The sequence below is a fragment of the Delphinapterus leucas genome, chromosome 11 (assembly GCF_059928025.1).
Source record: "Delphinapterus leucas isolate spDelLeu-1000000601 "Yukka" chromosome 11, BTC_Dleu_Yukka2, whole genome shotgun sequence".
NCBI classification, from domain to species: Eukaryota; Metazoa; Chordata; class Mammalia; order Artiodactyla; family Monodontidae; genus Delphinapterus; species Delphinapterus leucas.
This window is the reverse complement of record NC_143139.1, coordinates 44,335,777-44,350,184: the sequence shown is the minus strand read 5'-3', so window position 1 is coordinate 44,350,184 and position 14,408 is coordinate 44,335,777. Positions and strand designations below refer to the sequence as shown.

General features: G+C 47.9%; 2 protein-coding genes across 2 annotated transcripts in view; one reads left to right on the top strand and one right to left on the bottom strand.

Annotated features, from left to right (window-relative positions):
* The window catches only part of SPRYD4 (SPRY domain containing 4), a 38,210-nt gene extending 37,719 nt beyond the window's left edge, over positions 1-491 (bottom strand). The window contains exon 1 of the mRNA XM_022571828.3: positions 368-491. Coding sequence (XP_022427536.1) covers positions 368-452 — 85 coding nt within the window. The 5' untranslated portion in view covers positions 453-491. The remainder of the gene's footprint in view (positions 1-367) is intronic.
* Positions 492-9,197: 8,706 nt separating this feature from the next.
* Positions 9,198-14,408, top strand: MIP (major intrinsic protein of lens fiber). The gene is made up of 4 exons (XM_022571455.2): positions 9,198-9,597; positions 10,078-10,242; positions 10,682-10,762; positions 12,505-14,408. The coding sequence occupies exons 1-4, from the start codon at positions 9,238-9,240 to the stop codon at positions 12,688-12,690; spliced, it is 792 nt and encodes a 263-aa protein (XP_022427163.1). The 5' UTR covers positions 9,198-9,237; the 3' UTR covers positions 12,691-14,408.

Sequence of the window (14,408 nt, the reverse complement as noted above, 5' to 3'; positions counted from 1 at the left end):
CTGCGGGCAGAGCAAAGAGACTGGATAATGACGTGCGCTAGAACTCTAGAACCAGTGACGTACATATTCCGATCTGAAACAGGCAGTCAAGGGATCACGAGGAAACACGGAAGAGTCGGAACGTCAAGCGGTTAAGACAGTGGGGGCGCTTTAGTATGGGCAGCCCAAGGATCCGAAAAACTCGGACTGGGGAAGCCCTGGAATTTAAAGAAACCAGAGAGTGTCCCAGGTTTGGAATCTCAAGACCAACGCGGTGGGGGAGGGGGAATGAGTCGAAGGGGCTGGAGTTGTTTCTCCGAGCGGGCTCCAGGAATAACAGACGGAAACTATTTTGGAAGTAAAAGAGAGTAAAATGATATAATCCTACCTCTGCGGGCATCTACGGCGGCAACCCCCAATCGTTTGGCTCCCCAGCGGCTCAGGCACAGCGAACGACCAAGGGGCAGCGCCATCTTACGCCACGGATGAACAGGGCACGCCCCCCGCCCCGCCCCCCTCCGCACTGGCTGAGACCCCCTCCACCTGCCCGCCTGATCCCCTGGCACTTTGTGCGCGAGAGGCAGCAGCGCAGTGTGATGACGTAAGAGAGCCAGCGCCCCTCAGGGAGCCGCCATTTTAGTGAATTCTGTTCTGGTTGCATCCGGAACAGTTTATTCAATTTTTCCGCGGAGAGGACTGCTGTTCACGTTTTAACTAAATAGGACGTTTAGAGAGATGGTGTAACAAGATGGTTAAAGGTATAGATTTCAGAATTAAACAATAATTGTATTATTCGAACCCGGCTCCTCTGTGTGACTGGGCAAATCACTTAACTTCTGTGAGCCTTAATGTTCTTATTTGTAAAACGAAAATGTCTAGCCGTCAGACCGTAGTAAAAATTAAACGAGAGAATTACCTAGGATACATCTTGACAAATAGCAATCACTGGGTAAGTGGCAGTTGTTCTAATAAATAAGTGTTGGTTTTGTGTTTTCAGGACTGGCAATGGAAGGTTTAACTCAATATTTGGTTTTCTCAGGTGGAGGAACCCGAGTTTGCTCAAGATTTCATCTAATGCCTTCTCCCCGAAGGCAGAATCCACTATCACCTATTGGAGAACTCTCAAAATCTCTACTCCATATTTCTCTCCTGAGTTCCAGATCTGTATATCCAAAAGCTTATTGGACATTTCTACCTGAATGTCCCCCAGTCACCTCAAATTTAACATGTCTAAAGCTAACTTCGTTTTTCTACACAGACTGGTGAACTGCAACCCACAACCAGCCCTTTGCCCAGGCCAGAAACCTGGAAGCCCTTCACTTCTTTGTTTCCCTCACTTCACATATCTGATTGTTATTAAATCCCTATCACATTATTTTTCCCCTGGACTGCTGCACTGGCTTTCTAACTGGTCTTACCTTCTCCCCAGTGCTGCTGTGGGAACATTTAGAGAGGTAGCTACCTACCTCATCATTAGGTTGTGAATTTTTTTTTCTTTTTAATAAATTTATTTTGGGCTGTGTTGGGTCTTCGTTGCTGGACGGTTGGGCATTATCTAGTTGTGGTGAATGGGGGCTACTCTTCGTTGCGGTGCGCGGGCTTCTCTTTGCAGTGGCTTCTCTTGTTGCCGAGCAGGCTCATGCGGCATGTGGGATCTTCCCGGACCAGGGCTCGAACCCGTGTCCCCTGCTTTGGCAGGTAGATTCTTAACCACTGCGCCACCATGGAAGTCCACTATTTTTGAATGAATAAATGAAGCAGTTTTGGGACTTCCCTGGTGGTCCAGGGGTTAAGAATCCGCCTTCCAATGCAGGGGACACGGGAGTAATCCTTGGTCAAGGAACTAAGATCCCACATGCCATGCGGCAACTAAGCCCGTGTGCCGCAGCTAGAGAGCCCACGTGCCACAACGAAAGATTCCGCAGGCTGCAACTAAGATCCTGCATGCCGCAGCTAAGACCCAATGCAGCCAAATAAATAAATATTTTTAAAATAATTTAAAATTTTTCAAAAGGGAGTTTTGTGCTGATTCTTGCATGCAATAGCTCATTCCTTCCACCAGGGGTCAGCCTGGCCCAGCCTTTTCATCCTACTTAGTATGTGAGAAGAGAGGTTTCTATTCTTTTCAAGCCTGGGAGGAAAGGCGTGAAGGTGACATTTCCTTCAGTAAAGTCCTGCTCTGTCAATACTTTGCATTTTGGTAGTAATGAGAGAAGAGTTCCAGGACTGTTTCTGTAGGATTTCTCCCTTGGTTCCACTTGGTCCTGAGAGCTGAAGCAATCACTGCACATTCCTCACACTGTCACTTAGACACAACTCTTACTTTATTCCCTGCTCAGGGTATAGTGTCTTACCTGTCATCGCTTGCATTATTTCACTTTAACAGACTGACTATCCATCTGATAAACTCACCCTCATTCTGATGATTTACCTGCCTCGTTGCTAATGAACAAGTAATTAACTCTTTAACATTTCCATGCATAATAATTAGGAAGTGATAGAATTTTACCTGACAGAAGAAAGAGGAAGAGACATTCAAGTTACAGGGAACAGCTTAGACTAAAGCACTGGGTTATGAAGCAGAGTGGGTGTTTGAGGAACAACGAGGAGCATAGTATTGCTGGAGTTTCATGCTAAGGAGATGAGGAGAGCAGTTAGAAAAGTTGAGGCTGGATGATGAAGAGTCATGTATGCCCTGATAAGAATGTCTTTCAGACATTCACGAGCTGTTGAAGGGAACACAGGGAAGTGACAAATTACAGGTACTTTTACAAACGTCAGGCTGGCAGCAACATGGAGAATGAATTGGAGGGGATGAGACTAGAAACTGTTAAGCAGGGTCCAAGGCCACTAGAGTTAGGTGGGACATGGTGTGGGTTCAGCTATCCAAGAGGTAGAACTGATAGAACTTTGGTGACTGTTAGATGGGAGTGAGAGGATGGGGGAAGGAAAATTGATACATAGGTTTCTGACTTAATGAGGGGATACAGAAGGAAAAGCATGTTTGGATGGGGGAAAATAATTAGTTCAGTTTTGGACAGGCTGAATTTGTGGTCAGTGGGACACCCAAGTAGGTAAACCATTCCATAGATATATGGATATAAATTTCAAGGGAGGAGATGACTTAGATGAAGTCATCCAAGGAGAGGATGTAAACTAGAGTAATTAGGGAATAAACTGAAGGTGCAATCCGAGGGAATACCAGTATCTGAGATAACACACATAAAGTGCTTGGAACAGGACCTGACCCATAGTGAGCATTGGTCTGCCTGGCTTGGAGTTGTATCTGACTCCACAGGAAAGAAAGTAGTGAAGGAGGAAAGGACAGGATAGGCCAGTGTATTTACTCTTTATTTCTTGGATTACCCCATTTCTAACATGTGGGGGTCCTGGTCTTTTCCAAGTGCTATGAGTGGGAGAGGGATGATGCACTCAGAGCTTGGTGATTGTTCTGGGCTTTGCCAGGAGTCAGCAGTCAGCAAAGCATAACCAGAGAAAGAGAGAGAAGGGGGGCCATCAGGAGCTAGCCAAAGGGGCTGCTAGCTTGTGCTATGCTGCAGCCTTTGTCCTACTGAAACTGTCCACACAATGGAGTTGGGTTACATGCTGACCTGGCACTCTAAATATGGGGCTGGGATAGAGATTCCACATGGTAGAAGCAGAGATGGATGGTCACCCAGCCCCTCAGGACCATATCACTGTTCAACCACATTGTAATTGTTAGAGAGGGTGGTCAATACTAAATAATCATAAATCATGTTTATATCTGTTTAATTCATGAATCAGTTCATTTATACTTTAAGGCAGCCAACTTGTTTATATTGCTTGGGCATATCTCATCTGATCCTCGTACAATCCTGTATGGTCAGTAAAGTAGATATTTTTATGGAACTCAAACTTGGGTTATTCTTTAGGTCCTGGTGTTACAGGCTGGCTAGGGAGGAGCTTCAGAAAGGTAGTGGGTAATCACATGGGACCCACTGTGGAGAAATGAAGCAAGACCAGTAGCTCTGCCTGAAGATTCCCTAAGCTTTATAGACTCACTTGATCCCTAGTAGTGTGGATTATGCTTCCTATGGCACCTCTATGGGACAGAAATCGGGCCTTCTTTATTGAAGAGGGGAGTAAACTTAGGATCACTAGCTCCAGGAATATAAATAGGTTGAAAGGCTGATGGTTAGTAACCAAGAGTTAACTCAATCAAGTGTAGAGCTAGATGAGACTCCAGGATGTTTACTACCACAAGCCAGTAAGACTTAAAATAACTCTGTAACTACCCCAAGTTTCTTACTTTACAAATCCCTTTTATCCATTTCTGCAGTTCCTAGTGGAAAAAACTTCAAAAATGTTTATATGTTTACTTAAGGCCAGAAGAGAGAAAGGTGGAGAATCTAGAAGTAAACTTCGTTGGCAATCCTTGAAAAGAGCCCCAAATACAAGAATAGAGTAGAGTGGTAGCAAAAAAGTGAACAAACTAGCCAGAAAAGAAGCCAAAGATGAACTAGGGTGTGTCCTGGGTGATCCCGAGTGCTGACCCCAAGAATCCCCTGCACTCCCAGGCAATTCCTCACAGGTGCTTTCCGTTGCCCATTCCAGTGGCCCAAGTGCTCTTTCAGCATTGGTACCTTCTCACTGGTTGACTTTGTTTCTGGTGAGGGATAGGAACAGCCTTACCTCCCCTTCCCCGGAATTCTTTTCATTGTCTTCCAGATCCACACATTAGCTTTCCTCTTTACCTCTCTGGCTCCTGAAACCCAGGTTCATAGAGATGATTAGGGAGTGAAAGAATGAGTCTCTCCTTTCACTGTGAGTACCTCTGGTTGACTGAAGCCATTATAAGCTCCAGCCCCTCACTCAGTGAGGCTGGGGTTGAAGGGCTAAGGAGGAAGAAAAGCTTGGTAGGAGAGAGAAGCGCCGAGGTTGGGGAGAGTGGATGCCTAGGTGTGAGAATGTGTGAGTACAAATGTCGAAGGCTGCCTTGGGAAGGGCAGTGACTGGGGTTAGGGGTGGCAGGTTGAGGGATGAGGCTCCTCTGTATTGGCTGAAGGAAGGAGATGAGGGATGTTCCCTGACACAGGAGCAGAGCTCTCATCTCTCTGGCTGCCTCTTTCTCCAGTACCTGAAACAACTGTTCCTCATCTCCCAACTCCACCCACCTAGACCTAGAATAGCAGTCTCCAAACTGGAGCAGGACACCCAACAGAGACTCCAGACCAGGCTGGCAAAATGGTGACCTGGGAGGTCAGATTCCTGGAGAGAGGAGAAACCACCATCTTTTTCTATAGACTCCATCCTTCTCCCATTGAAGCCAAGACATTTCCTCTTCTCTGCCATTAAATTCCAGTCCAGGGACTTCTCTGGTGGTCCAGTGGTAAAGAATCCGCCTTCCAATGCAGGGGATGCTTGTTCGATCCCTGGTTGGGAAACTAAGATCCCACATGCCGCAGGGCAACTAAGTCCGTGCCACAACTACTGAGCTCTCAAGCCTCAGCGAGAGAGCCCACGTGCCGCAAACTACAGAGCCCACGGGCCCTGGAGCCCGCATGCCACAACTAGAGAGAAGCCCACGCGACACAACAAAAGATCCCTCATGCTGCAGTGAAGATCCCGCATGCCACAACTAAGACCCAACGCAACCAAGAAAATAAAGGAAATAAAATAAATAAATATAAAAATAATTTGCCTCAGAATTTTAAAAAATAGTAAAACAAAAAATAAATCCCAGTCCAACCAAGGGGGCCTTATTCTCTGATCACTTCCTTATTCTGTCTCTTAGTCCTTCTTCCTTCCTTTCACAACAGGTGGTTGGGGGTCAGTAGGTACAGAATGAAGAGGCTGAGGCCTGGTTGGGAGAGTTTGTTAAAGGGGATGGGGACAGAGAGAGGTTAAGGAGGAGAGGGGTTGGAGAACAGTGGGGAGAAGACAGCATGATCTTGCCGCCTTCCCTTCTCCTTCCTCTCCCCCAAGACCTACAGAGCCAGCGGTTTTGGAGAGAGGTATTGGCTGAAGGCCTGGATACCCTGATCTTTATGGGGCTTGTCCTTAGGGCATCATGCCCCAGTGGGAGCTCCGTGTCAGGCACAGGCTCTCACCGCCTGCCTGGAGGGCTGGTAGTGGTGAGCCTGGCACAGGTTTTTAATGAGGTCAGTGGGGCCCAGACAAATCCGGCCCTGCCACTGGCACTGTTCTGGGCCCAATGGCTTGACCCTTTCAAGCGGGTATCCTATGTTCTGGCCCAGACACAGCAGCCATCCTGGCCTCAGTCCTCCTCTACCTGGTACTGCCATGGGTGACTGCAGCCTAGCTGGTCTCTCAGGTAAGCAGCAGCCCCTCTCCCTGAGTAGGACGACATTAGGTAGTTAAGGAGGGTGGATGGCTAGGACTTTATGGAATGAACAAAAGAGGGGGCAGCCCTGCTCTGTGCATCCTCTCATTAAGCCACTCAATACGATGCAATAGGCCAATGAGTCAGGCTCAGCAGCTCAGGAATTTGGGTGACTTGCTGCAGATTCTGCTCAAAGCTGCCTTTGTGGATAGATGGTGGGAGCTGTGGGCCAGTGGGAGGGATGTATGTGTCCTCCACCCCTGGTCTTAGCATCTCTGGTCCCTTCCAGATGAGCAAGAGGAACTATATAGGCCAGGGCCAGGGCATGAAGTTCTTCTCCACTTTCCAGTTTGCCGTGGCTCACCAGCAGGTAGACCAGGCAGGCTGGCAGTGGGTTTCTCAGTGACTTCTGGAGTACTGGCATAGATAACCCCACCCATACCAAGCAGCAGTCTTGGGGAAGGCTGGGTTCCATTCCACAAGGGAGACACAGCTTTTTTTTTTTTTTTCCTTCAGGAGGCTAGGCTAATAGAAAACATTGTGTATGCTAATTACATGTAAAGATATGCAAAAATTCATGTGAGCTTTTGAGAGCTCATCCCTAGTTTGAAAGTTTGGCATTCAGCTAAGTAGGGAGGCTGATGTGAAAGGAAATGGGCTGGGGTTCAGCTCTCCGTGGGGTTCTTATCAACATCTGATAAAGAGTAAAGGGGACAGGCTTCCCTGGTGGCACAGTGGTTAAGAATCTGCCTGCCAATGCAGGGGACAGAGGTTTGAGCCCTGGTCTGGGAAGATGCCACATGCCACGCAGCAACTAAGCCCGTGCGCCACAACTACAGAGCCTGTGCTCTAGAGCCCGTGAGCCACAACTATGGAGCACACGTGCCACAACTACTGAGCCTGGGCGCCTAGGGCCCGTGCTCCGCAACAAGAGAAGCCACCGCAATGAGAAGCCCGCGCACCGTAACAAAGAGTAGCCCCCGCTCGCAGCAACTAGAGAAAGGCCGTTGCACAGCAACGAAGACCTGACACAGCCAAAATTAATTAATTTTTAAAAAGAGTGAAGGAGAGAGGTTGGTAGCTCCAAATAAGGAAATTTAACCATTTTATTTGGTGTCTACAAGGGCACCAAATTAGCTGCTCTTTGCCCTTCTATTCCTTACTATAAGAGGCTATAGGGTTAATGGTTCCTGTTGATAAAACCCTCATCAAATGACTCCAATTTATTAAGTGCTTTGTTCTGTGCCAGGCACCATCCTGGGCTTGTACCTACATTACCTTATTTGATCCAGAGAAAACTGAGGCTCAGAGAGCTTACATTAATTTATTCAACAAATACTTATTTACTGCATACTGTGTGTCAAGCATGGGGTTTGCATGCAAATCGACAAGTCCCTGCCCTCCTGGAGTTTGTATCTAGTGGGGTAACTTCCCCACCTAGAAAGTGGTAAAGCCAGGATTTTTGTTGTTACTGCTATTCTTTATGGATTTCAACTGCACAGAATAGTCCTTTGTTCATGACATCCCCTTCTCAATAGCCTATATGTGACTCCCAATTCCGGTGTTTCACACGGGAACAGCTTGTGATCTCTGTGACTTGCCACGATGTGGAGATGGTGGAGCCTATCAGTGTGTCCCATTCTGCCTTTTCCGCCACCACACAGCCCCCATCTCTAGATCCCAAGTCCCTCACTAAGCCTGTCCACAACTGAACCTCTTTCCCCAAGCTTTTCTTCCTCATCTTGTCCTTTCCTCTCTCCTTGACCAGCCTGCTTCCCCAGATACCCACACCCCCAGACCTTTCCCTAGGCATAGAGGTTTAGGACTCCAGTGTCCTGATCACAGCCAGTTTAGGAGGAATTAGACACTCCCATTGCTTCATAGGCATGACTCAGTTTCCTTCCTCTCAGTACTTCCTGCTACGATCTTAGAGTTAGGAAAGATGAAGTACAAACTGAGTCTGAGATTTAACTACTCACCCCTTTTCCCCTCCCCAGCTCCCCAACCCCACTCTCAGCCTATCCATGGAAGATAGCATTTTCCTGCTCTCTATCTCTGTGGTTTAAAAGGCCAGCCTGGGAATTCCCTGGCGGTCCAGTCCAGTGGTTAGGATTCCAAGCTTCCACTGCAGGGGGCACAGGTTCAATGCCTGGTCTGGGAACTAAGACCCTGCAAGCTGTGCGGTGTGGCAAAAAATAAATGGATAGATAGATAGATAGATAATAAAAATAAAAGGCCAGGCTGAGGGTTTGGAAAGGGAGGTGCTGGCATGGGTCAGGGGGAGGGAACCCGGGCTCAGAGAAAGCCAGACGCAGCAGAACTATTCTGTCCCAGAGCTGCAGGGTCCACAGATTCCAGACCAAACCAGCCAATGGGAGAAGGCCCTCTAATCCCAGAGAACTAAAGGATTCTCTTCAACTATCCAACTTCCCTGCTGGACCCCACTCTTGATCCCCACCCCCACCCTTACCCCGGCTTGTTCAGAGGAACCTGGAGGCCCCCAGGAGCAGTCAAATACTCCATGAAGTGAACTCAGCTTCACTAACCTCCCAAGCAGAGTTGAGGAATGTTCTAATATAGATGTCAGTCAGGACTATGAACCCCAACTTTGACTTGAGAAAGACAGATTCCTCCAGTTCCCCTGTTCTTAGTCCTTTTCTCTCAGAGCCTGACATGAGCCTTGACCCTATCCCCACCCTCACACCCATGGCTGTGCTCATCTCCCAATTGAGGAGGGAGGGGAAAATGCAGCAGCTTTATCCGATGCACAAGAGTGGTCCCAGCCCTCTGCAGCTGTGAAGGGGTTAAGAGGCTGGGCCAGCCACCTCAGCCTGCCCCTCCCAGGGATTAAAAGTCCTCTATAAAGGGGGCTGTCCATCCAGATCAGGCCAGGGGGTATCAGGGACCCAGGCATTGTGCCTATCCCCCGTGCCATGTGGGAACTGCGGTCAGCCTCCTTCTGGAGGGCCATATCTGCTGAGTTCTTTGCCACCCTCTTCTATGTCTTCTTCGGGCTAGGGGCCTCACTGCGTTGGGCCCCTGGACCACTGCATATCTTGCAGGTGGCTTTGGCCTTTGGCCTGGCCCTGGCTACACTGGTGCAGGCTGTGGGCCACATCAGTGGAGCCCATGTCAATCCTGCAGTCACTTTCGCCTTCCTTGTGGGCTCCCAGATGTCCCTGCTCCGTGCCTTCTGCTACATGGCAGCCCAACTCCTGGGAGCCGTGGCTGGGGCTGCCGTGCTGTACAGTGTTACCCCGACTGCCGTCCGAGGAAACCTAGCACTTAACACGGTAATGGTTGGCTGAGTGGGGCTGGGGGAACCTGGTGCCCTGACTTCCTTCCTGAAGTGCAGGTAGATCAGTTCCCCAGGGTCTGGGACAGTGTGTGTGTGTGTGTGTGTGTGTGTGTGTGTGTGTGTGTTCAGGGTGGGGAGGATCACAGGTGCTGTGGAGGGATAAGGAAGTCATAGAGCCCTGGACCTGAGTTCAGGTCCCAGCTTTTCTTCCAACTCCTGCAGGTTCTTGAAGAAACTTATTTTACCTTATGGGGCCTCAGTTTCCTCATCCATATTAGTGGGTGCATTTATTTCTACTATGAAGGAGTATTATTAGGAGAAATTAAGGAGCAAATACAATTACTATGAAAGAGGTTGTATTATCCTTCCTCTCTACGGAATGGATGCCGTAAGGGGGTTCCTGCCGGGGAAGCCTTGAGTAGGTAAGGCTGTGGCAGCCCTAATGCACTGCCCCCCTTCTTCTTCCTTTGCCCAGTTGCACCCTGGGGTGAGTGTGGGCCAGGCCACCATAGTGGAGATCTTCCTGACGCTCCAGTTCGTGCTCTGCATCTTTGCCACATACGACGAGAGGCGGAATGGCCGCCTGGGCTCCGTGGCCCTGGCCGTTGGCTTCTCCCTCACCCTGGGGCACCTCTTTGGGGTAAGCAGGAGAGGGGAGCAACTTCTTTTTTAAGGATTCCCGGTCCCCCAAGCCTTTGTTGACTTTTAAGCATTCTTCCTGCCCACACCAAGGATCAAACCCATGCCCCTGCATTGAGAGCGCGGAGTCTTAACCACTGGACTGCCAGGGAAGTCCCTATTCTCCTCTCTTGTGATAGCTTTATCTAGTCCTTCTTGACCCCAAGGTGGAAAGGCATGCATCATGGGTAGATGTGGGTTTTGCTGGGGGATCCATAGTCTGTCACCAGATGGGGCATTAGTGACTTCACCCCACTGTGGGACTTCCATGCAGGTTGTTCTCCCCTACTTGCTGCTGGCTGGAGGCAAGTTGCCAACCCTTGGTGGGCAGGTGGGTGGTGGGAGAGAAGCCGGGGTGGAGTGGGCGGGAAGTGTCTCAGTTACAACTGTGTCTTTTGCAGATGTATTATACTGGTGCAGGCATGAACCCTGCCCGCTCCTTTGCTCCTGCCATTCTTACCAGAAACTTCACCAACCACTGGGTGAGTGAGAGGAGAAGGGCAAGATCCTGAGGCCCTCCTGCATGGGTGTGGACTGCAGGTTCCCAGGTTTGGTTCCTGCTTTCCATCTGGATGTGTTGACTGCTCTACCAACACTCAGCTAAGGGGGCTGCAGAGTTTGCATGCCTGTGTGAGCAGGATTCGTTATTTTGCTAGAAAGATAGGCTCTCGTTCATATTGTTCCTTCACTAGTTAGTTAGGGAGTTTTACTAAGTATTCACTGGATTCCAAACTAGGAGCTAAGAGGACAGAATACTGATCAGGAAGACAGAAGCTTCTACTCTCAGAGACCAGGATATGTATGAGCACAAATGGGCCTGGGCTTCATCCCAGTTCTAGCACTTTATTAGCTTCATGTGTGACCATGACAAATAACTCAATCATTCTGCATCTCAGTTTCCTTAACTACAAAATGGGATGTTATGAGAAATAAATGTGAAAATTATATGTGTGAAATATTTAGCACAGAATCTGATATGGAATAAGTCCTCAATAAAAATTGGCTATTTTTGTGTTGTTTGGCCATATACCAGCTAAACGTATGAAAATAATTCAAAAAATTTTTCAGAGTTGTACACCCATTTTCATGGCAGCATTATTTACAGGACCCAAAATGTGGAAGCAATCCACGTGTCCCTCACAGATGAATGGATAAACAAAATGTAGTATATACATACAATAAAATAGTATTCAGCTTTCAAAAAGAAGCAAATTCTATACATGCTATATACAACATGGAGGAACCTTCAGGACATTATGCTCAGTGAGATAATCCAATCAGAAAAAGACACATATTGGGGACTTCCCTGGTGGCGCAGTGGTTAAGAATCTGCCTGCCAATGCAGGGAACACGGATTCGAGCCCTGGTCCGGGAAGATCCCACATGCCGCGGAGCAACTAAGCCCATACGCCACAACTGCTGAGCCTGCGCTCTAGAGCCTGCGAGCCACAACTGCTGAAGCCCGTGCGCCTAGAGCCCATACTCCACAACAGGAGAAGCCACCACGATGAGAAGCCCACACACCGCAATGAAGAATAGCCCCAGCTTTCTGCAACTAGAGAGGTCCCACAAGTTCTGCAACTAGAGAAAGCCCACAGGCAGCAAAAGACCCAGAAGCAGCCAAAAAAAAAGAAAAAAGAAAAGAAAAAGACACATATTATATAATTCTACCTATACAAGGTATTTAGAGTAGTCAAATTTATTGAAACAAAGCAAAATGGTAGGTAACAGGGGCTGGGGAGAGGGGGAAATGGGGAGTTGTTTAATAGGTATAGAATTTCAGTTTTGCAAGATGAAAAAGTTCTGGAGATGGGCTGCACAAGAACACGTATATACTTAACACTACTGAACTGTACAGTTAGAAATGGTTAAGATGGTAAATTTCATGTTATGTGTATTTTACCACAATTAAAAAGAAATTTTCAAAGCAATATGGAAACTAGTACAAACTTATAGCAAAAAATAGAATATACATGTGCTAAGAATGTGTGGGATAAAGGTATAATTTAATGAGTCGGAAAAGAAATGGTAAGTTCTGTGGTGCAGGCAGTGCAGGAGTCTAAAGTTTTAAAATAAACAAACAAACACTGATTTCTACTTAAATAGTGCCCAGCTGTAATTGCCAAGTGCAGGATGTGTGTTTTACAACAATGGGGTTGGAAACAGAGCAGCCTTGCTCTTGGTCCCCTCCCCAAACCTGATTATTCCTTTCCTCTTCCTGCAGGTGTACTGGGTGGGCCCAATCATTGGAGCAGGCCTGGGCAGTCTCCTTTATGACTTTCTCCTCTTCCCCCGGCTCAAGAGTGTTTCTGAGAGACTGTCTATTCTCAAGGGTGCCAGGCCCAGTGACTCCAATGGACAACCAGAGGGCACAGGGGAACCTGTTGAACTGAAGACCCAGGCCCTGTAAAAGCTCCAGCTGAATAGAGGGAATAGGAAGCTTCTGGGTTTACATGGAGGGGCTGAGCCAGTCCCTGGATAAAGAAAGAGACTGTGGGGAGGGGCATGTACTTCTTTATTTTTAAATTTATGTGTGTGTTTTATTTTTTTGCCTTTTGCCGTGTGAAATCTTTCAAGTTGCATTCATGAGCTGTTTGGTGCAAACTTCCCTTCCTCCCCATCCCACCTTTCTTCGCCGCTGTGTGTGCATGATTGTGCGTATGACTGTGAGTGAATGTGACCGTGTCTGAGTTTTGGGGCATGGCACGAGAGGTAGGGAAGGGAAAAGAGGTGTCACCCTATACCTTCCTCTCCCAACCCAGTGTGGTAAGTACAGGGAACCAAGACCTTAAGTTTCTGGCCTTTACCCTGCTGCCGGTCAAGTGTATGGCTCTAGGTTTCTGAGGGAGCAGGGAAGCAGTTAGTTACTCCTCAGAGGAGGCAGATGGAGAGAAGTGGAGGAGATGAGGCATTCCAAGAGTTGGTAGAAGCAGCTGGGCATGGTGGATGAAATGGAGGTATCAGCCCCAGATCAGGATGCCAAAAAGTTTTGGAGTAGTTAACCCGAGGGTGTAGCCTACTTATCTCAGAAATGCTTGCCCCAGGGACTTGGGTGGGGAAGTAGCTCTGAGAAAAGTGAACACTGGGGTTTGAACTGTTCTATAAATCCACATCAACCTATCTACATCCACTGGCTGGGTTTTGCGTGCATTCTGGCATGATGGATCTGTTTGGAGGCCCTGGGCCACTGAGCTCCCAACCTAAGCAAAAGGTGGGTGAGCCTAGAATCTAGAAAAATTAAGTAGCTTAACTCTTCTGCCTGACACACCCGCAATGTGGCCTCCAAGCAGGTGGTACTTAAGCCCAGAAGAGCTCCCTAACGCCAAAACAGGAAACCTGATGCCTGGAGCAAATGCAGAGGTAGGGGTGGGGGACGTAGGAGGAAAAGGATTTGACCCTCAGTTTTAACTTAGAGCAGCCCAAAACACTCTTCAAATGGCATCCTTCTGCTTTTATCACTAGTTCTATAGTCTTCTTTATTTTCCATTTTTGTGTGTGTCTTTTCATTTTTCTCTCATCTATCTGTCCTTTCATCTTCAGCAAATCTAACCCTTTACATGTCCCAGAAATTGATTCCTTCCATTCAAATTTTAATTATTCACAAGATATTATTTGTTTGATCCCTATTTTCTTTTGTTGTTGGGAAAATACACTCATCTCAACAGAAGCCAGAGGAGACCCTGACCTGACGATGAATACTTGTGTTGACCTCTTCCTTTTAGGAGCCTCCTGCGTATTGCGCAAGCTTTAAACCTATACCTATAGTAACACAGACACCCCAGCCCCGCAAAAGACCACTCTGCCACGTAGCTGAGCTCTCCATTTCCTCACAAATAAAGCCTAACTTTTCTAACTAACCTTGTTAAGACTTTGGAATAATCCACTTGACTAGGTGCAGGGGAAGAATGTTTGTAAATTCACCTCTAATCGGACTTAGATCCCAACTATCTTAAGTCAGCAGGAAATCCATTGTGCTGTGATATGGGGCTCAATATAAGGGATCGACTCAGATAAAAGAATACTTGTACTCGCTTCCCTTTTCCTTACTTCATCACCAACTCCCCCGCCCGCTCGGGGTCACATGGACCAGCCCCGCTCTCCCCGCCCAGCTCCCCACGTAGGCGGGGT